Source organism: Fusarium pseudograminearum, chromosome 3 (genome assembly GCF_000303195.2).
Source record: "Fusarium pseudograminearum CS3096 chromosome 3, whole genome shotgun sequence".
In the NCBI taxonomy this organism is placed as follows: Eukaryota; Fungi; Ascomycota; class Sordariomycetes; order Hypocreales; family Nectriaceae; genus Fusarium; species Fusarium pseudograminearum.
This window is the reverse complement of record NC_031953.1, coordinates 6395204-6405591: the sequence shown is the minus strand read 5'-3', so window position 1 is coordinate 6405591 and position 10388 is coordinate 6395204. Positions and strand designations below refer to the sequence as shown.

General features: G+C 46.5%; 6 protein-coding genes across 6 annotated transcripts; 4 read left to right on the top strand and 2 right to left on the bottom strand.

Annotated features, from left to right (window-relative positions):
• Positions 1–1320: 1320 nt before the first annotated feature.
• On the top strand, positions 1321–2250 carry TRI15 (the record flags this gene model as incomplete). Its single annotated transcript, XM_009255576.1, has 1 exon — positions 1321–2250. The coding sequence occupies one exon, from the start codon at positions 1321–1323 to the stop codon at positions 2248–2250; it is 930 nt and encodes a 309-aa protein (XP_009253851.1).
• Positions 2251–2565: 315 nt separating this feature from the next.
• FPSE_02458 (uncharacterized protein) lies at positions 2566–3783 on the bottom strand (the record flags this gene model as incomplete). Its single annotated transcript, XM_009255577.1, has 1 exon — positions 2566–3783. The coding sequence occupies one exon, from the start codon at positions 3781–3783 to the stop codon at positions 2566–2568; it is 1218 nt and encodes a 405-aa protein (XP_009253852.1).
• Positions 3784–4189: 406 nt separating this feature from the next.
• On the top strand, positions 4190–5844 carry FPSE_02459 (uncharacterized protein; the record flags this gene model as incomplete). The annotated part of the gene is made up of 3 exons (XM_009255578.1): positions 4190–4612; positions 4668–5732; positions 5779–5844. The coding sequence occupies 3 exons, from the start codon at positions 4190–4192 to the stop codon at positions 5842–5844; spliced, it is 1554 nt and encodes a 517-aa protein (XP_009253853.1).
• A 589-nt stretch (positions 5845–6433) lies between these two features.
• Positions 6434–7314, bottom strand: FPSE_02460 (uncharacterized protein; the record flags this gene model as incomplete). Its single annotated transcript, XM_009255579.1, has 3 exons — positions 6434–6454; positions 6565–7121; positions 7176–7314. The coding sequence occupies 3 exons, from the start codon at positions 7312–7314 to the stop codon at positions 6434–6436; spliced, it is 717 nt and encodes a 238-aa protein (XP_009253854.1).
• Positions 7315–7749: 435 nt separating this feature from the next.
• FPSE_02461 (uncharacterized protein) lies at positions 7750–8875 on the top strand (the record flags this gene model as incomplete). Its single annotated transcript, XM_009255580.1, has 5 exons — positions 7750–7840; positions 7886–7934; positions 7984–8198; positions 8254–8545; positions 8599–8875. The coding sequence occupies 5 exons, from the start codon at positions 7750–7752 to the stop codon at positions 8873–8875; spliced, it is 924 nt and encodes a 307-aa protein (XP_009253855.1).
• A 365-nt stretch (positions 8876–9240) lies between these two features.
• On the top strand, positions 9241–10092 carry FPSE_02462 (uncharacterized protein; the record flags this gene model as incomplete). Its single annotated transcript, XM_009255581.1, has 1 exon — positions 9241–10092. The coding sequence occupies one exon, from the start codon at positions 9241–9243 to the stop codon at positions 10090–10092; it is 852 nt and encodes a 283-aa protein (XP_009253856.1).
• Positions 10093–10388: the final 296 nt, after the last annotated feature.

Here is a 10388-nt window from a genome sequence, read left to right as displayed (position 1 = left end):
CAGTCACATATCGCTTATTTCTCTCGTCTTCGGCTAGGCAGCTTGCTTGCACCTCGTTAATGAAAAAGCTGTAATTACCCAAACGTGATATTTACTCACCTCGACATCGCAGTCTTGAACGCTGACGGTTTGAGTTGTGCGTTACGGTGACTCTTTTTAACAAAAGTTGATCGGCTTCCGTAGCTCAGTTGGTTAGAGCGTCGTACTAATACTTCAATCTGAATATTCAGTGATGCGAAGGTCTCAGGTTCAAGCCCTGGCGGGAGCAAAGTCTCCAATTGCCCATCAACTATCTTTTTGCATCTCTCGACAGTTTTAGTTATATATTGTAATCCTGCACAGTGCTCGAACAATGGTATCGTTTTTTTAGAGAGAGAGAAAGTGTGTGTGCATGGGAGAGTTTATTTGAGCCAAGCTAACGGGCAGCAAAGCCTAAATATGGCGCTAAAAACACATTGTTTACAGAGACAGCCTCCAGATGTGAGCTTGTTCATCTTCTTGACACATGAAGTGCGGATCATATGAAATAGACTCAAAAAGCAGAGTTTGATATAAGTTGCATAGCAATCAATCTTTTACTGGATAGTTTCATGGTACAATGCGTTCTAATGATTGTGTTTTGCTGTGCGGGAACATCGAACACTGCTGCACGAGCGATGTCAGTCCACAACAGAGACGAACCAAGTCATCACGCGATGATGCACTAAGTATCCAGGCTGCATTGATAATTCTGAGTCACTGGAAAACCGCTAAATTTATTTCCGATTTGTAAGAAGCCATTGTGAATCTGAGTTGGCAGCAGATAACGAGAATTCGTCCCAACGCTGTTCGTCCAGGGTAAGTGCTTGCAGACATCTGCTCCAATTTTAGTGATCTTCTGATGGTGGTGTTCGGGCCCGGGGTCCCATGGGTCAAATGTACTGTGGTCGTATCTTGTTTTAGTGCTATGCTGTGTGGTTATTGTTAGAGGCTAAGTATCGGCCCCACGGAGAAGCGGAATCACTATGAATCATTCTAGACAAAGACCCAATTCGGACTGGGCAAGGGTCTTGCTTGACTCACTATGATTGCCCAATTACAGCACTGTATGTACATTGCTGGCGTTACTTTCTTTCCTCTATTGATGGTTGACCCCGAGTACTTAAATACTTGAGATGTCCAGTAAACTATCTTATTCATTCAGCAGCAAATTACAAGACATTTAATAAAGTTTATATTTTACTCTTTCAACAGTTCTACCAACAGTTTAACCCATTTAATCTCTTGTTCGACTACATGCTAGGAGCAACCACTGCCACTGCCACAACCAGCACTGCAGCCATGACCTCCCTATCAACAACCCCCACCGTCCTCGAGGACACCACTCCTCTAAACCAGGACATCACAGAAACACCAAAACAACCAGAGGAAGTCCCATCATTCACACCCGGTCAATGTCTCTTTTGCTCCACATCATCGCCTACTCTTGAAGAAAGCATGGTCCATATGCAAAAGTCACACGGCCTATTCGTACCACAGCAAGATCATCTCACTGTCGACCTTGAGACCTTCGTCAGATATTTACATCTCGTTATCTTCAATTATCGCGAATGTCTTTACTGCGAAACATCACGGTCAACAGTTCAAGCTGTCCAGCAACATATGACAGGCAAGGGCCACTGCAAGTTTGACTTGTCAGAAGATTCAGAGTTTGCCGACTTTTACGACTTTTATCAGACTGAAGATGAGCTATCAGAGGGTTATGTCAATGAAGATGGCAGCAGGAAAGATCTCGATCGCAAGCCATTGCAAGTAGATCAAGATTCGATGCGCCTACCCTCCGGAAGACTCATCTCCAAAAAGTTATCAGCACAGGCAGAGCCATCTCTATTTCAAGCACGTCGTCGACTGCGCACATTAGCGCCTCAGTTAGAGTATACTCCTGGTGAAGCTGGTAATGCTGGCGAGGCTGGTGATGAGGCCGATACAAGTACCAACGTTCCTATCCCCGACACTCAAGTGTTGACCAGACGCGAAAAACGACAAAAGGCTACTGCCACACATCAGCTCGCGAATATGAGCGCCAGTGATCGCACCGCTCTGATGCATTTGTCTTCATCTGAACAACGAGCACTCATAACTACAAACCATAAGTTTGCAGAAAAGGTCCAAAAGGAGGAGAATAAAAGTCAGCGACGACTTGATAGGAAGGGGAACAAGAACTTGTATGCTTATTGGAATACTGAGACACCAGTGTATCAGTGTGGTTAGAGAGAGTTGATCTTATAGAGAGTTGTGAAAATTAGCGATAGAACATAGTTTCACTGTTTTAATCTATGTCTTTGGCTTAAAATGACTTGTTCCTGAGTATATCCAAGTTGCGCATGTTTGAGAGTCTACTTTCTGCAATGCTGTATTTTAATTGATCATACTTTATTTCTATATTTCTATGCTAGCCATTCCTTGTCTTCCGTGATCTATTCGTCAACCATCACACACAAACGACCCCAAGTAATCGAGATAACCCAATCAGCCAATCCTGGACGGGATAAATCTGATACGAGGAAATGTCGCACTCAGTCTTTCTTAGACAAGTGACCATAGATAATCGGCCACGGGATCTTTCCAGAGTAATAAACACTCAGTCGTTTCATCCCGCGTCCCAAAGGGCACCTGAGAGAACATATTCTGTGTTTCCAGACCTTTAGCCCATCCAATACTAAGAGGACCAGATAAAATAGCAGGCAATATAGCGAAACCCAACAGTGAAATACAAGTGATGATGAGAAACATGAAGACGAAAAAGAAGCTGAGAAGCGCAGTGCCCACTATGATCAAGATTGGCCAAGCTACCCAGGGATGTTTCTTTAGGAAATCATCAATGCCAGTGTTAGTTACCCTTGTCAGAATCTTTGCAGCTGCCATCCAAAGGCCGAACAAAAAGCCAGCAACAAGATAGAATGACCAGACAGACATATTGAGGCCAAGCCTCTCGTTGAAGGCCTCATAAACAAGAGTATAGAGATAGGCCACGTGCTTCAGCCATCGCAACTCGCCTTCATATGTCGAAGAAAAGACGCACAAGAGCCATGTTGCCGCTGTTGTTCCTGACACATATGGGGATATATACAATGGAGCGTACCATTGGGGACAACGTCTTGCATCACCACGACAGAACAGAAGTTTCTGCTCTGGTGTCGTGCCGTGTTCTTGGGTATACGGGATTGAAGGAGCCTCAACGAAGCCTGGTAGTCTGAGCACCAATAAGATGGACAAGACTGTAGCAGCAGCACCGCCAACAGACAACTCAAACGTGCGGTGGTCGACGATGGAGAGAGACTCCCAGCCATAAAGATTCCACCTTCGTCTGTATAAAAAGATGGTCGCCACGAACTGGAATAGTGTTCCAGACATGACCAGCAATCTCCCCAGATTCACGCATGCTTCCGCAGGCTGAGAACGGATGTCATCGTCTTTCTTGGGTCCAGGCCGTGGTTTTCTTGCAAACAAGATGCTCCACTGTCGCGTATAAGTACGAACATGGCTGGACCAAGATTTAGGTGACCTGATCAAGCTATTGATGAGATAGTAGTGGATGAGACATAGGCCGAGGGCTGTTTGGACGGTGACTGTAAACGGAGACAGTAGGAATAGTACTGGTTCGATGCTGACTAGGCGCTCATTGCGGAGAGATTGAAGATGGCAAAAGGCGATGATGGCAGTGAGATGAGCGACGATTAGTTTGACGACAAGTTCTTTGACGTCGCGAGTTTCGCCCTCGGGACAATTATTTATCCCATTCATTGTAGCATATAGAAAATGTCGAAGAAAGTATGGTCAAGGTTTGGATAGAGGCATTTATCGTACGTTTTGCGGCTGAGGCTTGGCTGTTTCAACGGCCAAAGCAGGCTATTTCAGGCCGTTTTCAGGGCTGACAGCGTGTGATGGTGCGATGGACCACTAACATTTGATGGAATCAGCGCCAAGGCCCTGTAAGATGTGCCCTGGAATTAGTAGCGGGTATCGTTCAGGAACAAGATCGACTGGTAGCACACATCTTTCGATAGGGCTGACTCATCTCGTATTCGCATCCAATTTAATCGATAAACTAACCTCGAGACGAACGATGCTGACCGAACTTGCTATCTTTTGCTAAGAAAAGTCTCACTTTTGTCCACCGCTGTCAATCTTCATCACGGATTGGAGCACGATGGACTCTCTCTATGAGACTCTGCGGACTCTACCGCTCTCAGTCTCAATCCCTCTAACAACCAGCATTATCATCATCTTGTCCATCGTCACCAACGTGGTCAAACAATTATGGTTTCCTAACCCGCATCGTCCACCCGTTGTATTCCACATCTTCCCCTTCATCGGAAGCACCGTTCAGTATGGAATGGATCCGTACGCCTTTTTCTTCGATTGCAGAGATAAATACGGCGACTGCTTTACCTTTATTCTCCTTGGTAAATCCACGACTGTCTTTCTTGGTCCCAAGGGCAATGACTTTATCCTCAACGGCAAACACGCCGACCTCAACGCCGAGGACGTTTATGGGAAGCTCACCACGCCTGTGTTTGGCGAAGAGGTTGTATATGATTGCTCCAATGCTCGTTTCATGGATCAAAAGAGGGTATGCAATTTACGTTCAACGACCTGGATTCAGTCTAACCCCTCCTTGTGTGCAGCTTCTCAAACTTGGTCTCACCACAGACTCCTTACGGTGCTACATCCCAAAGTTCGTCAAAGAAGTCGAAGACTATGTCAAAACCTCGCCATACTTCAAGGGTGACACAGGAATTGTCAATATTACAGAAGTCATGGCCGAAATCACAATTTACACAGCATCTGGATCCCTTCTAGGAAACGAAGTCCGCGCCATGTTTGACAGCACATTTGCCACTCTCTACCGTCATCTAGACGATGGTTTCCAGCCCATAAATTTCGTCATGCCAGGTCTTCCCCTCCCGCAAAACTTCCGTCGGAACCACGCCCGTAAGATAATGGAGAAGCTTTTCAGCGACATCATTGCCAAGCGTCGCGAGACTGGTAATCAAGGCGACGAGACGGATATGGTTTGGACGCTCATGAATGCGCAGTACAAAGATGGGGAACCTCTCCCGGATCACCACGCTGCGCGTATGTTGATTGCTATCTTGATGGGCGGTCAGCATAATACTGCTGCCAGTGGTGCTTGGCTTCTTCTTAACCTGGCCAATAAGCCTCATTTGGTTCAAGAACTGTACGAGGAGCAGACTCGGGTTCTTGGCTCACCACAAGAGCCTCTGACATGGGAGAACTTGCAGAAGTTAACTCTCAACGGCCAAGTTATCAAAGAAACTCTCCGCCTTCACAGTCCAATCCACTCCATCCTCCGTCAAGTCAAATCACCCATGCGAGTCCCTGGCACTGAATGGGTAGTGCCACCGTCCCACACACTGCTTTCGTCTCCCGGCACAATGGCCCGCTCAGAAGAATTCTTCCCTCGACCATCAGAATGGGATCCCCATCGCTGGGACAAGATTGAACCTCTCGAGAAGACCGCCGAAGATGGTCAGACAGTGGATTACGGCTTTGGAGTAATGAGCAAATCCGTCAGCAGTCCTTATTTGCCTTTTGGAGCTGGACGACATCGATGTGTTGGCGAGAATTACGCTTATGCACAGCTGGGAGCTATTGTTGCTACGTTCGTCAGATTGGTTCACATCGAACAGCCTGACCCCAAGGCTCCTCTTCCGGCACCGGATTACTCTGTAAGTTTGCTTTGTCTTGTGATGAGGGCTTGCTAACGATGCTTAGTCCATGTTTTCTCGGCCCATGAACCCTGCCGAGATCCGATGGCGTCGACGCGAGACAGTAGAATGATGGATGTGTAGACCGAGCCCTTACCTTACCTAGAGTGAGGCAATACGAATACTACGAGTCTCAACCCATGATTTCGCCAGGACTTCATCGTGATGCTAATGATACCAAACAGTAGTGTGGCTCTTCCCACATCAAAAAGAAGAGACTAACAGACACTAGGTAGGCTAAACTGGGTCTCAGAGCACGCCAATTCAGTCTGAAGACCAAAAATATGATCATGCTGGGGATCGAACCCAGAATCTTCTGATTCGTAGTCAGACGCCTTGCCATTGGGCCACACGACCGTTGCTAATTGTTGAAATGCGGCTTTCGAAATTGTTGCTGTGAAGCCAGAGAGTGAAAATTCACGAGACTCTGTGTCATCTCTCGACGTCATTTACCATGTTTCAAGAGATAAATGTAGAGATTAGGATTCTCAGCCATTTGCATCAAGACGAGATGACTGATGCAAGGTGCTGACATCCAATGACGACGTTACAAGTTCTTAGCCACCAACCCTCGCATACAATACAGGGTGGCATGCCATTACCCGATTCTTTGGTAAACAACCGTATTCGTACATCAATTATTATACCAATGTAAAAGCCTCTCACCCCTGCTCTGCCTCCACCTATTCGTCGCCTCCAGCATCTCTGGACAACCATGTAGCAACCACCCCCATTTCCGAAGAAACAAAGGCGAAGCCTCCCAAGAATGCGGAAGCGAAGCATCCCCCCATACAATTAAGCTCGGCCTCTCAGTATTCTGTATATTCGCTTCCGCTACATCTTCACAGAGCTCGCCATCATCCAAAAGCTCTGCGTCTGCTGCCAGGATAATATTATCTCTGAACTTTGGAAAAGGAAATATGTCGAGCCAGGGATGATGAAGGATAGCCTTTTGTACCGATGTTGGTTCCAAGACCTTTGGTGGATTGTAACAAACTGGCCACGGCCCATTTTGGTTGAAAGGCGATATCGCTTCGTCGATGCACATGAGCGCGCGATCGAATCCTAGTAATGTAGCATTCTTGGCGATGGCTATGTTGACGTTCAATGTGATGAGAAATGGTAGTTGTGAGATCCGTGGCGCATTCATGGTATAGTCCAAATAAGCCATACTCGCGAGAGCGAATACCCTTTGACTGATATCTGGACTGTTGAATACCTCGCACATTTCCATAATAGCTTGTATCATGGAGTTTGGAGATGTTTGGACAGCGATTTCTGTTGAAGGCTTCGGTGTGGCTGGCTTGTCGGCTTGTCGGCTCTTTGTAAGTTTCTGCCGCTTCCTGAGATCTGCAATATGGGCATTAGTAAGTATGTACACATGATCAAAGTGAAATTACTCACATTGCGATCTTTTGTTCAATCGGTTCTGCAACTTTCGTCTTTCGGCAGTGCTAGTGATCCCTGTCCAGTCTTCACCAGCATTCTGGACCAGGAGCTGCTGGGTCATAGGCTCAATCACAATTTGCTGCGGAGAAGCCATTACTTCATGCAAGTTTGGCAATGATGACCAGTTTCCGTCTTCAAGGTATTGCTGAAGAAAACGAAAGAACCTATCAAGAGGAAAGTGAATCGGGTTTTGAATGCAGGTTGCTGATAGTTGATTGATACTGGCAGCGTCATCTCTCCAGCCCACTTTATCAGCAGGTTGCATTAGTGCTGGCCAAGATGAGCTTAGTTGGCGTGGTGCTTGATCCTATTGGGTCAAGTGACGACAACCGAGGAATGTTCCGATTTTGATGCCGAAGTAAATAGCGTCTGGGTACGTACATATCATCAAGTCACATGGCTACCGGAGTTAGATGCATCCAAAATACCAGCATAAAAGGATACAAATTCCATGATGTTTAGATAGAATTGATAAGTTAATGTTGCCTCGTATTGAGACAATCTTCTAAAAACAGCTCCGATCCCTACCATGCCTCCCTACAAGATCTCCCCGCCTGTCAATTGCGATGCTGATTTCGGTAGAGACCAATTGATGGGCAAAACTGTGATTATCACTGGAGGTCAGTTGGAATTTTGGTCTTAGTTTCGGCTCTAACATTCTGTAGGAGCCAGCGGTATTGGAGAAGCATACGCACGAGCACTACACAAAGTAGGGTATGTCGTACTTCCCAGTTAATGGTATCACTACTGACAGTCTTACCAGTGCCGTGGTCGTTATCGGCGATAAGAATGCTACCACGGGAGAAAAGCTTTCTTCAGAGCTGTCAGGGTCCAAGTTTGTTCACTGTGATGCAACCCAGTGGGAAGACCAAGTTTGTCTTTTCAAGGAAGCAGCCCGTCTTTCGCCTTCTGGGAAGATCAGATATGTGATAGCAAATGCTGGCTTCACTAAAAGTGACCAGACGTTTACATTTGACGGTAAGACTATCTATTAGCAAACATGGCCTCAATCAACATACTGACCTCTGACCAGGGCATGGAAAGGAACCCCAGAAGCCCGACTTGAAGGTTATCGATGTGAATCTCAAAGGAACACTTTACACAGCAAAACTCGCCATGCACTACTTTGTGTCTCAGAACGGAACCGAACCACGACAAGATCAAGACGACACATGCTTCATTCTTATTAGCTCAGGTGCTGGTTTTGTTGATGTTCCCAGAAGTCCAGAGTACAGTAGCACAAAGTGGGCAGTCCGTGGAATCATGCATGCATTGCGAAGAACTTCGTTCTATTACAGCAGTCGGGTCAATGTCATTGCGCCTTGGTAGGTCTGATCTCAACACCTCTACGACTACGCGTTTTAACCAGAACTTTCAGGTATATCCGGACTAGCATTCTGTCCAAGGAGCAGTTTGATGAAGTGGAAACTTCAGGCGTAGAGCTTGCCACCACTGAAGATGCGGGCGAGTGTGCGTTGCGAATCTTGAGTGATAAGAGTATCAATGGACGAACTCTGTTTGTCTGTGCACGCAAATGGGCTCCGCGCGGGTATATCGATCTTGATATTGAGGATTATCCTGATAGCCCGTTGCTGCAGGAGATTCAGGAGGATCAGATGAGAAATGCGCCGGTTGAGTTGGGATTGTTTCCTTAGTCAGGAATCCGAATAGACTACTTGCTAAACTGTGGAATTGCAATCCAAGCTTTCAGGTTCAGGATCTCTCATTCAAGAGTTTCATTCGCCATCAAACCCTGTTCCGAAATCTTAAATCTTGAGATACTATGTTTCTTGACAGATAGTTTTGCTAAAGCTTTAAGGTGACTCCCCGAATTAAACCTTAGCCACTCTTTTAGCCCCAGTAGGATTCAAAGGTTTGTTGATATCGTGCTTTATCTATGGAATTCTATTATGGTTTTGCCGCTGCACTCGTCAAGTATAAACCACCCAGCAAGTACTTCCGCTTTTCAACCCTCCCACCAATCTATCTACCACCCTGGAGAGTTCTGCAATTTTTAACCATGTCGCAAACAACACGGCCAAAGGTCATCTTCTTTGATCTTGACGGCACCCTCTTTGATGATTACCACTCCCTTCAATGTGCAATTGCGGAGGCTCGCCACACCGTCAGGATTCCCGATACGATGTCTGATGGAGAACTCGCGGCGACCTACCTCAAAGCCCGCGACACGACCTACAGTGTATTACGCAACGCCGAGCTCAGGGAAGGAGAATTGCGACTGAATAGAATCTATAAATTCTTTTCGTTGATTGGTCTCAAGGACTATACCGACGACGAACTTCAAGCATTCGATGCTACCTACAAAGAAGCGTATCGAAGCTCGAACAGAGCTACTACAGGAACGATAGAGACTTTGACAAAGCTCAAGGAGATGGGATACAATATCGGTATCATCACCAATGCATCGGCAGTTTCTCAACAAGACAAGATCGACCGGATTGGAATCGCGCACTTGATTGACGGCCTTTTCGCCTCTTACGAACTTGGTTGGGCAAAGCCGGATCCTCAAATCTATCACTACGCGCTGCACGAGTTCAACATCACACCTGAAATGTTGGAAGGGGAGGGCAAGACGTACATGGTCGGCGATGATTTTAGGTGCGATGTCAGGGGCGCTTGGGATGCTGGACTGGATCCTATAGTGTATGCACCTCCGTGTGCAGAGCCAGTACCTGGCCCGCCGTGGACGTCTTTGCCTGTTATTTACGAAGACATGACTCAGCTGTTGGGTATCATCGCAGACGAGGAGGCATTAGAAAGGGCTCGGGATGGAGATGAAGGCGAAGACGAAGACGAAGGCAAAGACGAAGGCAAAGGTTGGGGCTGGGGCTTTCGTTGTTCGATTCTGTAACTGTTCCGTCAGTTATCTGCAGAACAAAAGGGTGTATGTCGTGGATTACTTGAGAGGCAACATGGAACCGGGATTTTAATCATTATGTTAGTTTATTCCTCCATACAAATCACCATTTCCTTCACCCACAGATAGGTTCTCACTAATTGACAAAAAAGTTCGGCTGCATACAACGCCACAACACAGCCACCAATACTAAGAAGCCAGCTCAGCTGCTCAACGAAAGGAAAATATCTCGGTTTGAGTGAGCGCTTATCTTTCCATCTTCCCCGCTTGTCTATTCTCTTCTGTCAAAG